The 13,209-nt window shown below is 44.7% G+C and overlaps 1 protein-coding gene across 4 annotated transcripts in view; it reads right to left on the bottom strand.

Moving 5' to 3' along the window:
* The window catches only part of ablim1b (actin binding LIM protein 1b), a 115,870-nt gene that overhangs the window by 16,679 nt on the left and 85,982 nt on the right, over positions 1-13,209 (bottom strand). For 2 of the 4 annotated variants that reach the window (XM_046356509.1, XM_046356510.1), the window contains one exon: positions 4,090-4,167. In XM_046356509.1, coding sequence (XP_046212465.1) covers positions 4,090-4,167 — 78 coding nt within the window. Of the gene's footprint in view, positions 1-3,812; positions 4,168-13,209 lie in introns of those variants that run through there. The other 2 variants (XM_046356512.1, XM_046356511.1) reach the window with 2 other exon arrangements.

Here is a 13,209-nt window from a genome sequence, read left to right as displayed (position 1 = left end):
AAGAATCACCCCATTTGTGGTATCTGTTAGCCATCCTGCCAGCATAGTGGAGTCTGCCACTAGCACAGTCAGTGTAGTCAGCTCAGCTATCCCCATTCAGACCGTGTCTGTACCTTCTACCTGGGTTGGGCAAAACTAAACATGGCGGATAAAGACATCCTCCATTCCTGTCATTATTGAAAGAGATCATGATACCTCACATCTCAAAATAGGGCTACTTAATATTAGATCCCTTACTTCAAAGGCAATTATAGTCAATTAACTAATCACTGATCATAATCTTGATGTGATTGGCCTGACTGAAACATGGCTTAAGCATGATGAATTTACTGTGTTAAATGAGGCCTCACCTCCTGGCTACACCAGTGACCATATCCCCTGTGCATCCCGCAAAGGCGGAGGTGTTGCTAACATTTACGATAGCAAATTTCAATTTACAAAAAAAAAATGAAGTTTTCGTCTTTTGAGCTTCTAGTCATGAAATCTATGCAGCCTACTCAATCACTTTTTATAGCTACTGTTTACAGGCCTCCTGGACCATATACAGCGTTCCTCATTGAGTTCCCTGAATTCCTATCGGACCTTGTAGTCATAGCAGATAATATTTTAATCTTTGGTGACTTTAATATTCACATGGAAAAGTCCACAGACCCACTCTAAAAGGCTTTCGGAGCCATCATCGACTCAGTGGGTTTTGTCCAACATGTCTCTGGACCCACTCACTGTCACAGTCATACTCTGGACCTAGTTTTGTCCCATGGAATAAATGTTGTGGGTCTTAATGTTTTTCCTCATAATCCTGGACTATCGGACCACCATTTTATTAAGTTTGCAATTGCAACAAATAATCTGCTCAGACCCAAAACAAGGAACATCAAAAGTTGTGCTATAAATTCACAGACAACTCAGTTAACCCCCTAACTGAGAAACTCAATTTAACCTTGCACAATACCCTAGATGCAGTTGCACCCCTAAAAACTAAAAACATTTCTCAGAAGAAACTAGCTCCCTGGTACACAGAAAATACCCGAGCTCTGAAGCAAGCTTCCAGAAAATTGGAACGGAAATGGCGCCACACCAAACTTGAAGTCTTCCGACTAGCTTGGAAAGACAGTACCGTGCAGTACTGAAGAGCCCTTACAGCTGCTCGATCATCCTATTTTTCTAACTTAATTGAGGAAAATAAGAACAATCCAAAATTCCTTTTTGATACTGTCGCAAAGCTAACTAAAAAGCAGCATTCCTCAAGAGAGGATGGCTTTCACTTCAGCAGTGATAAATTCACAAACTTCTTTGAGGAAAAGATCATGATTATTAGAAAGCAAATTACGGACTCCTCTTTAAATCTGCGTATTCCTTCAAAGCTCAGTTGTCCTGAGTCTGCACAACCCTGCCAGGACCTAGGATCAAGAGAGACGCTCAAGTGTTTTAGTACTATATATCTTGACTCAATGATGAAAATAATAAACCTTCAAGCTGCATACTGGACCCTATTCCAACTAAACTACTGAAAGATCTGCTTCCTGTGCTTGGCCCTCCTATGTTGAACATAATAAACGGCTCTCTATCCACCGGATGTGTACCAAACTCACTAAAAGTGGCAGTAATAAAGCCTCTCTTGAAAAAGCCAAACCTTGACCCGGAAAATATAAAGAACTATCGGCCTATATCGAATCTTCCATTCCGCTCAACATTTTTAGAAAAGGCTGTTGCGCAGCAACTCACTGCCTTCCTGAAGACAAACAATGTATACAAAATGCTTCAGTCTGGTTTTAGACCCCATCATAGCACTGAGACTGCACTTGTGAAGGTGGTAAATGTCCTTTTAATGGCATCAGACCGAGGCTCTGCATCTGTCCTCGTGCTCCTAGACCTTAGTGCTGATTTTGATACCATCGATCACCACATTCCTTTGGAGAGATTGGAAACCCAATTGGTTCTGGCCTGGTTTAGATCTTATCTGTCGGAAACATATCAGATTGTCTCTGTGAATGGTTTGTCCTCTGACAAATCAACTGTAAATTTCTGTGTTCCTCAAGTTTCCGTTTAAGGACCACTATTGTTTTCACTATATATTTTACCTCTTGGGGATGTCATTCGAAAACATAATATTAACTTTCACTGCTATGTGGATGACACACAGCTGTACATTTCAATGAAACATGGTGAAGCCCCAAAATTTCCCTCGCTAGAAGCATGTTTCAGACATAAGGATGTGGATGGCTGCAAACTTTCTACTTTTAAACTCGGACAAAAAAGAGATGCTTGTTCTAGGTCCCAAGAAACAAAGAGATCTTCTGTTGAATCGCACGCCTCCAACTCAATCATCAAGTTTGCGGATGACACAACAGTGGTAGGCTTGATTACCAACAACGACGAGACGGCCTACAGGGAGGAGGTGAGGGCCCTCGGAGTGTGGTGTCAGGAAAATAACCTCACACTCAACGTCAACAAAACTAAGGAGATGATTGTGGACTTCAGGAAACAGCAGAGGGAACACCCCCCTATCCACATCGATGGAACAGTAGTGGAGAGGGTAGCTAGTTTTAAGTTCCTCGGCATACACATCACACACAAACTGAATTGGTCCACTCACACTGACAGCGTCGTGAAGAAGGCGCAGCAGCGCCTATTCAACCTCAGGAGGCTGAAGAAATTCGGCTTGTCACCAAAAGCACTCACAAACTTCTACAGATGCACAATCTGTCGCGCAGGCGGTTAGCGCGTGTTACTTATACCTCAGTATGCAGCGAAGCAATGCCGAGGTTGTGAGTTCGAGCCGACCCAGGAGCAAGTGCTTTTCTTGAACCCTCTGCCTGTCTATTTCTTGTCCAGAAAAGGAGCGTTTATTCAGTCTATTTCATAAGTAATTGGTATGTCATTGAGATAACAGGTCAGACTACAGGCACAGCTACGATTCAAGTCCATACTCTTCTGAATCACCAGCTATGCCTGACACGTCAGCAATTCAGGGTGGCAAGCCTGCTGGAAAATCCAAGCGGTTGGCTGTTCGCGAAGTGAGTTGGTACTTCGAGAGAGAAAATAAGCACCCAACATGGGGCTTGAACACACGACCTTGAGCTTAAGAGTATCATGCTCTACCGACTGAGCTAGCCAGGTACCTCAATAGTAACATTGAATTGGTCTGAATATCGTACAGCTCCGTTTGTTTAAAATATGGTGATCAGTGAGAGTGTTGTTCATGGATCCTGTGGTGCAATCGGTGAGTGTCTTGTCCTTATACAGCAATATGCAGCAAATTCATGAAAGGGTTGTGAGTTCAAGCCTCGCCATGTACAAGTATTCCTCTTGAACCCTCTCCCTGTCTATTTCTTGTCCAGAAAAGGAGCACTTGTTTAATCCATTTAGGAGGACAATTCATAGGTAATAGGTATGTCATTGAGATAACAGGTCAGACTACAGGCACAGCTAGGATTCAAATCCATAGTCTTCTGAATCACCAGCTATGCCTGACACGTCAGCAATGCAGGGTGGCAAGCCTGCTCGAAAATCCAAGCGGAGGGCTGTTTGCGAAGTGAGTTGGTACTTCGGCAGAGAAAATAAGCACCTAACGTTTGGCTCAAACCCACAAACCTGAGATTAAGAGTCTCGTGCTCTACAGACTGAGCTAGACATGGTTCCTCAACAGCAATATTGAATTGGTCCGAATATTGTACAGCTCCGTTTGTGCAAAATATGGTGATCAGTGAGTGTTGTTAAGCCTGTTTTATGACTGCGGGTTCAACTAAAGAGCTACCAAGACTTCAAAAGCCCTACACTACCTAATAATGATATAATAGTATTTAGCCAGATTTGTGATGCTTTTAATACATTTTTTTATTATACAAAATACATACAGGACAATGACAAGACAACCATAAATAACTCAGGACAGTGTACATGACAATACTCCCAACATAACAAACACATAGATGATACAGAGCAATAAGTAGGGAACACCTTGGAGTGATATCAATCAATAATAAAGTAGAAGAATAACACTGTTTTTTCATTGGAGTCCCCAGTCAGTTGTGTAACCTTCAGTTGCATCTCCAGTTAGTAGTGTGCAGAGTTGCTGTAGGTACTCACATAGAATGTGTGACCAGGGGACCCTGAGATGCTGGAGCCAGGTCTTGAGCAGATACTCTCAGATGAGGACCTGGTAGGCTGCGGGCGAAAGAGAGACTGTGTCAGCCACTAACAACTAACAATGACATAGTTGCCACATTTGCACACAGAAGGAGCGTCGATGGTGACGATGTCCAGTGCCTTCAGGAAGTATTCAGACCCCTTGACTTTATCCACATTTTGTTACGTTACAGCTTTATTCTAAAATGGTTTAAATAAATACATTTCCTCAGCAATCTACACACAATACCCCATAATGAAAAAGCGAAAACAGGTTTTTAGAAGTTTTTGCAAATGTATATAACTTATTTTGATATATGTACACCTTATTTCCATAAGTATTCAGACCCTTTGCTATGAAATTGATCTCAGGTGCATCTTGTTTCCATTGATCATCCTTCAGATGTGTCACGCCCTGACCATAGAGAGCCCTTTTTCTCTATGTTGGTTAGGTTGGGTATGGTATGGTATGGTTCCCAATCAGAGGCAGCTGTTTATCATTGTCTCTGATTGGGGATCATATATAGGTAGCCATTTCTCCATTGTGCTTTGTGGGATCTTGTCTATGTATAGTTGCCTGTGAGCATTATTAAACCTTCACGTTTCGTTTGTTCTCTTTGTTGTTTTGTTCTTTGAAGTTTTCTATTCCAAAATAAAGGATGGAAACATACCACGCTGCGTCTTGGTCCACTTCTTGTAACGATCGTGATAGAAGATCCCACCACAAACGGACCAAGCAGCGTGGCCAGGAGGAGCAGGTATCCTGGGCCTGGGAGTATATCCAGGAGGTAAAGACATCCTGGACTTGGGAGGAGATAATGGCAGGAGATGAAAGCCTTCCATGGAAGCAGACGCAAGCGGTGAAGGAAGAACAATGACGGCACTGGGATTTGCGGCCATGACGCAAGCCCGAGAGGCAGCCTCAAAAAAACATTTTTTTGGGGGGCACACAAAGTGGTCGGCGAGGCCAAGGGGCGAGTCTGAGAGCGAAGAGGAATATTGGGATAGACTGAGCGAGGAGTATTGTGAGATAGTTGAGAGGAGTGATGAGGTAGAGTGGATGGTTTGGTGTCTGGAGCAAGACAGTCACCATGAGGAGCGTGGGACCATGTTTTGCGGAGATACGCAATGTGCGCATCCACAGCCAGGGGGCCTTTGTGCCAGCTCCTCGCACTTCCCGTGCGAAAGTGAGCATCCAGTGAGGACGGGTTGTGCCTGCTCAGCGCTCCTGGTCTCCACTACGCCTCCTCGGTCCTGGATATTCTTCGCCGGCTCTAAGCACTGTGTCGCCAGTGCACCTTCACAGCCCAGTGCGTCCTGTGCCAGCGCCATGCACTTGCCGGGCTAAAGTGAGCATCCATCAAGGACGGGTTGTGCCAGCTCTACTCTCTAGACCTCCAGTGCGCCTCCACAGTCCAGTATGTCCTTTGCCCCCTCCCCGGACGCGCCCTGAGGTGCGTGTCATCAGCCTGGTGCCACCTGTACCGGTCCCACGCATCAGGCCTCCAGTCCGCCTCTACAGTCCAGAGATTCCGGCGACAGTTCCCAGTCCAGAGCTTCCGACGACAGTTACCAGTCCAGAGCTTCGGCGACGGTCCACAGTCCGGAACCTCCAACGATGGTCCACAGTCCGGGACCTCCAACGACGGTCCACAGTCTAGAACCTCCTACGACGGTCTGGAACCTCGTGAGACGGAACGCGGTCCAGAACCTCCTGAGACGGTCCACGGTCCGGAACCTACTGAGACGGTCCAGAGCCTCCAGCGACCGTATGCAGTCCAGAGCCTTCAGCGAGCATCTGCGGTTCAGAGTCTCCAGCGACAGTCTGCGTTCCAGAGCCTTGTGACGACCCTCCCACTCTGTCTGCCGTATTCTCTCTTTGTTCTTGTTTCCTTATTAGGATGCCGGTGGGCGGAGTTGGGAGGGTCGTCAGCTACATGGGAAACACCTGGGCCCGGTGTGTCCCAGGATAAATACACCACTTCCCCATTCATGGAGGAGACTGTCTCCATGCAGACACCTTCACAGATTTTGTTGTGTATCTTGCTGGCCTTTTGGTTGTTTGCTTTGGCACCTTTCAACGCCCTGCATTATCACATTCATGCATGCAAAACACTCACTTACACTACTGATTAATGATTACACACACCATTGTATATTACACTTAGTTATATTATTTAATAAATATACATTTTGTTACTCCTTATCTCCACGTTGTCTCCCTTTTGTTACGGGCTTTGAGCCGGTTCGTGACAGCCTCCAGCAACCATCTGCGGTCAAGAGCCTCCAGCAACAGTCTGCGGTCCAGAGCCTCCTGCGGGGGTTCCCAGTCCAGAGCCTCCTGCGAGGATTCCCAGTCCCAGCATCCGGCGAAGATCTACAGTCCTGTGTCCCCGGCAATGATCTACGGCATAGAGTCCACGGCGACGATCCATGGTCCGGAGCCTCCGGCGATGACCCACGGTCCGGATCCTCCGATGACGTATCCATGAGCGGAGTGGGTACTTCACCCCGCACTGGAGCCGCCCCCGACGGCAGATCCCCAACCCGGACCCTCGTCTATTGAGTCAGGTTTTGCGGTCGGAGTTCGCACCTTTGGGGGGAGGGGATCTTGTCTACTTTATGTATAGTTGCCTGTGAGCATTATTATAGCTTCATGTTTTGTTTGTTCTTTGAAGTTTTCTATTCCAAAATAAAGGATGGAAACATATCCACGCTGCATCTTGGTCTACTCCTTATGACGGACATGACAAGATGTTTCTTCAACTTGATTAGAGTCCACCTGTGATAAATTCAATTGTTTTAACATGATTTGGAAAGGCACACACGGGTCTATATGAGGTTGAAAGTGCATGTCAGAGTAAAAACCATGCCGTGAGGTCGAAGGAATTGTCCGTAGGGCTCGGAGACAGGATTGGGTCATGGCACAGATCTGGGGAAGGGTACCAAAAAGTGCCTGCAGCATTTAACGTCCCCAAGAACAAAGTGGTCTCTAACATTCTTAAATGGAAGAAGTTTGGAACCACAAAGACTCTTCCTAGAGCTGGCCGCCCGGCCAAACTGAGCAATCGGGGCAGAAGGGCCTTGTTCAGGGAGGTGACCAAGAACCCAATGGTCACTCTGATAGAGCTCTAGAGTTCCTCTGTGGAGATGGGTGAACCTTCCAGAAGGACAACCTACTCTGCACCCCACCAATCAGGCCTTTATTGCAGAGTGGCCAGACAGAAGCCACCCCTCAAGAAAAAGAACACGACAGCCCGCATGGAGTTTGCCAAAAGGTACCTAAAGGACTCTCAGACCATGAGAAACAAGATTCTCTGGTCTGATGAAACCAAGATTGAAATCTTTGGCCTGAATGCCAAGCATCACGTCTGGAGGAAGCCTGGCACCGTCCCTACTGTGAAGCATGGTAGTGGCAGCATCATGCATTGGGTATGTTTTTCTGTGGCAGGGTATTGGAGACTAGTCAGGATCGAGGCAAAGGACCTCGAGTGCTCAGGACCTCAGACTGGGGTGAAGGTTCACCTTCCAACAGGACAATGACCCTAAGTACACAGCTAAGACAAGTGGCTCTAGGAGAAGTCTCTGAATGTCCTTGAGTACTGAATAAAAAAGTACTGAGTAAAGGGTCTGAATACTTGTGTATATGTGATATTTCAGTTCTATAAACAATTGTTTGCTTTGTCATTATGATGTATTATGTGTAGATTGATGAGGGGGCAAAAAACAATTGAATACATTTTTGAATGAAGCTGCAACCTAACAAAATGTGGAAAAAGGTCTGAATACTTTCCGATGACACTGAACAAAAATAGTTACAGTTCATTACAGGAGATCAGTCAATTGAAAAAAATATTCAGCCCCAATCTATGGATTTCACATGACTGGGCAGGGGCGCAACCATGGGTGTGCCTGGCTCTCCAGTGGGTGGGCCTATGCCCTCCCAGGCCCACCCATGGTTGTGCCCCTGCCCAGTCATGTGAAATCCTATTCTTCTTTTTTTTCAGCCAATCAGAATTCGTTTTATTCCACAAAATGGCTTTATTTTTATTACAGTCAGAAGGTCCTGGGCTGGCTGTTTACACGTGGTTACACGTCACAACATATGGTTGTGACGTGGGTTGGACTTACTGCCACATCCTCTAAAACCACACATTTTAGAGGCCTTTTATTGTCCCTAGCAGAAGGTGAACCTGTGTAATGATCATGCTTCTTGATATGCCACACCTGTTAGGTGGGTGGATTATCTTGGCAAAGGAGAAATGCTTACTAGCAGGGATTTAAACCAATTTATGCACCAAATTTGAGAGAAATAAGCTTTTGTGCGTATGGAACATTTCTGGGATCTTTTATTTCAGCTCATGAAACATGGGACCAACACTTTACATGTTGCGCTTAATTTTAGTTTAGTTTAAATGAGTGTGACAGGAATTGGAGCGCATTCAAACATTTGTGCCCAACACACAAACAAACTTCAGCCTTTCCCTTTTCCCAAATGCCCTCTTTCCCTTTAAGAAGGACACCTTAAAGATATCTTCTTAAAAGTATCTGTTAACAGTTTGTAAATGCCTTTCAAATTAGGTCATTTTTCAGGTGCAACCAGACCTTTCAGAAATGTCCCTTTGTTTTGACTTCGAATAGCTTGATCAGTAAGTCTAGCCTGATTACCACTCTCTTTAGCTAACATCCCACTCCTTGCCACTCCTTGTAATTGCTTGTCAGACTGGACTTTTGGAAATGTCAACGTTCAATATGCAGCCGGATTTACGGCACAGTTGCTGATTGGTAGTTGGAAACAAAATGAATATTTTCCATGATAATGTGATGGAACATGCAGTGCGTGCAAATTTGGTGCAATATTGAATTAGAATTTTAAGAACAACAGCGAACTGTCAGGGTCTAGGTGATGTGGATAAGGCGGAGGACACAGAGATGAGTAATAATAGTAACTTTACTCAGAAATAATCTTCCAACAAGGAGAACAAAAATCCAGAATCACATAAACGAGACAACTGACAATAGTAAACACATACAAAACCATGATGGCTCCATGGGGTTAAATAGGGAAATAATTAAAACGTAATAGGAACAAGGTGTGTACAATCAAGACAAAACAAATGGAAAAAGAAATGTAGATCGGTGTAGGCTAGAAATCCGGTGATGTCAACAGCAGCCTGAACAAGGAGAGGCAGCAACTTCGGTGGAAGTCCTGACACAAACAATACCGTTACAATCTGTTGCAGTAATTTCCTTCTGAAAAAGCAGTGTTAATGCAAGATAATCACTTTTAAGAAGATAGCATTAAGATGTCCAACACACAGCCATATACAGAAGAAACTCAACCACTACACTTTTGCAGGAACTGTTCTCACCCCTAAGGGCAAAAACAGTGAGTCAGTCCTCCAGGTTTCTATTTATGTGTTGTGAATGAACCTGTCGGTGTAGGCTTTTACCTTGGTAGGTGTAGGCTTTTACCTTTAAGTAAATACAAATTAACACTGCAAATTAGCTTTTTGTGTAAAGCAGTGCATAGTAGACTACTGCACATTTACTGTAGGAGCTAAAAAGCTGCAAACATCTGGCCTGCTTAGAGTCTTGCAGCTGTGTTTGGTATAACAAAAAGGGAGAGGGGATGGCCTTAATCTGGGCCGCTGTGGCGTTTTAGGATGAGAACCCTACAAGAGAGGACAATCTGTAACTAGTGCTGATTGTCTAGTGTTGAGTGTCTACTTTTTAGGTTTTGGTTTGATCATGAAAAAATTATTATGATTTTTGATTTTGGTTTCGAATTTAATAAATGCACTATGCATTATGTGGGTTGAATGCTGTAACAACACAGAATAAAACAATTCATAACAGTTCCATGATGGTAGTGACTCTGCTTATCACTTATTAACCATCATTTAATAAAATTACTTTACTTTAATAAAATATTTCAGTTGTGTATATTATATTTGTTTAATATAATAAACTTTATTATTTTATTCCAAGTCATCATCTCAATTCTATAGAGCTGATGCCTATACTGTCTGACAAAATCACTATTTTAGTAGTTGTTCCAAGTAAATAAGGGATACTTTTAGGACTGCTGAACACAAATACCTAACGAAGCAACCTATCTCTCATTTTAAACCACTAGATGCGGTTTTCCATTGTGCTCTTAGATTAATTACTGTTGACTGTCATAGAACTCATCATTGTGTTTTGTATCAAAAGGTTTGTTGGGCCTCCTTGTATGCAAAGAGAGAGCAGCATTTTCTTGTGTTTATCTACAAAACAATCATGCAGAAACCTATGTACCTATGATCAATAATTTAATTTAGACTAACAAATGACCAATTCCGGTCTCAGGCTTGGATAACCCTGGAGGCCCCTTCGGTCTCCACAGTAAAGCTTCTTTTTTTTGTGCCCTTTATGTGGAACAACTTACAGAGCTCTCTGAAATTAGATGTTCTGGTCCCCCTTAGTCAGTTCAGAGTAATGATTGGAGACTTACATTGATAAATGTCTGTTTTTCTTAATATGTTTTGTGTAATTTATGTAATTTTGTATGTTTGATGTATTTAAACAGGGCTCATCTGTGAAATAGGCCCTACTCTCAGGATGACCTGTCAAAATAAAGGTTAAATAAATAACAATTATTCTATCTTGGCAGGGTAGCCTAGTGATTAGAATGTTGGACTAGTAACCACAAGGTTGTGAGTTCAAACCCCGAGCTGACAAGGTACAAATCTGTTGTTCTGCCCCTGAACAGGCAGTTAACCCACTGTTCCTAGGCCGTCATTGAAAATAAGAATTTGTTCTTAACTGACTTGCCTGGTTAAATAAAGGTAAAATAAAAATATATAGCAGGTGTAAAAGACCGTACAAGGAGCTGCGCAATGGTCAATGGGGTTAATTATCTGTGCTAAACTATATAAAACATTGGCCTGTTGGAAACTACTACTCCCATGCATAAAAACTGAAAAATAACCATCATTTCGGTTAATCGCTCAGCACTATCCGTAACACACTTTTTAATTTTTGGAATTGACCAACCAAACCACCCTTCTTAACACTCGCTTAACCCTGAAACCAAACGCACCAATGTGTCAGAGGAAACACCATTCAACTGAAAACCGAAGTTAGCCTGCAAGCGCCTGGCCTGCCACAAGGAGTCGCTAGATTGCGATGAGCCAAGTAAAGCACCCCTGGCCAAACCCTCCCCTGTTGTATGGGGCAGCAGCCTCTAATGTGCTAGTGATGGCTATTTAACAGTCTGATGCCCTTGAAAAATAAGCTGTTGTTCAGTCTCAAGGGGTCCCAGATTTGATGCACCGGTACTGACCTCACCTTCTGGTTGATAGCAGGGTGAACAGGCAGTGGCTCGGGTGGTTGCTGTACTTGATGATCTTTTTGCCCTTCCTGTGTCCTGGAGGGAAGGTATTTTGCACCCGGTGATGCGTTGGGCAGACTGCACCACCCTCTGGAGAGCCTTGTGGTTGCAGGGCGGTGCGGTGCAGTTGCACTTCCAGGTGGTGATACAGCCCGACAGGATGCTCTTAATTGTGCATCTGTAAAAGTTTGTGAAGGTTTTAGGTGCCATGACAAAATTCTTCAGCCTCCTGAGGTTGTGCCGTCTTCACTATTCTGTCTGTGTGGGTGAACCATTTCAGTTTGCCAGCGATATGTACGCAGAGGAAATTGAAGCTTTCCACCTTTCCACTGGGGTCCCGTCGATGTGAATAGGGGGGTGCTCCCTCTGCTGTTTCCTGAAGTCCACGATCAGCTCCTTTGTTTTGCTTATGTTGAGTGAGAGATTGATTTCCTGGCACCACATTCCCAGGTCCCTCACCTCCTCCCTGTAGTCTGTTTCGTGATTGTTGTTAATCAGACCTACTACTGTTGTATCATCTGCAAACTTGATGATTGAGTTGGAGGTGTGCATGCGTGGCGCAGTCATGTGTGAACAGGGAGTACAGGAGGGGGCTGAGCACCCACCCTTGTGGGGCCCCAGTGTTGAGGATCAGCGAAGTGGAGATGTTGTTTCCTGGCGGTCCGTCAGGAAGTCCAGGACTCAATTGCACAGGGCGGGGTTGAGACCTAGGGAAGTGTGATGGCGATTGCGTCATCTGTGAACCAATAGAGGCGGTAAGCAAATTGAAGTGGGTCTAGGGTGACAGGTAAGTTGGAGGTGATATGATCCTTGACTAGTCTCTCAAAGCACTACAGGATGACAGAGTGAGTGCTATGGGGCGATAGTCATTTAGTTCAGCTACCTTTGCAATCTTGGGTACAGGAACAATGGTGGCCATCTTGAAGCATGTGGGGACAGCAGACTGGGATAGGGAGAGATTGAATATGTCCGTAAACACACACGCATGCTCTGAGGATGTGAGTAGGGATGCCGTCTGGGCCGGCAGCCTAGCGAGGGTTAACACTTTTAAATGTCTTACTCACATCGGCCGCAGAGAAGGAAAGCTCACAGTCCTTGGTAGCGGGCCGCGTTGGTGGCACTGTGTTATCCTCAAAGTGGGCAAAGAATGTGTTTAGCTTGTCTTGAAGCAAGATGTCGGTGTCCGCGACATGGCTGGTTTTCCTTTTGTAATCCGTGATCGTCTGTAGACCCTGCCACATACGTCTCATGTCTGAGCCATTGATTTGCGACTCCACTTTGTCTCGATACTGCCGTTTTGCCTGTTTGATTGCCGTGCGGAGGGAATGACTACTCTGTTTGTTTTCTGCCATATTCCCTATCACCTTGCCACGGTTAAATGTGGTGGTTCATTGCTTTCAGTTTTGCGCGAATGCTGCCATCTATCCACTGTTTCTGGTTAGGGTAGGTTTTAATAGTCACAGTGGGTACAACATCTCCTATACACTTCTTGATAAGCTCGATAACCGTCTCAGTGTTCACGTCAGTATTATTCTCCGAAGCTATCCGGAACATATCCCAGTCCGCGTGATCAAAACATTCCTGAAGCTTGGCTTCCGATTGGTCAGACCCGTGTTGAATAGTCCTAAGCATGGGTACTTCCTATAGGAAGGGAGGAGCAAAATGGAGTCATGCTAAGATTTGCCGAAAGGAGGGCGGGGGAAGGT

This window comes from Oncorhynchus gorbuscha, linkage group LG07 (genome assembly GCF_021184085.1).
Source record: "Oncorhynchus gorbuscha isolate QuinsamMale2020 ecotype Even-year linkage group LG07, OgorEven_v1.0, whole genome shotgun sequence".
In the NCBI taxonomy this organism is placed as follows: domain Eukaryota; kingdom Metazoa; phylum Chordata; class Actinopteri; order Salmoniformes; family Salmonidae; genus Oncorhynchus; species Oncorhynchus gorbuscha.
This window is presented reverse-complemented; position numbering and strand designations above follow the sequence as displayed.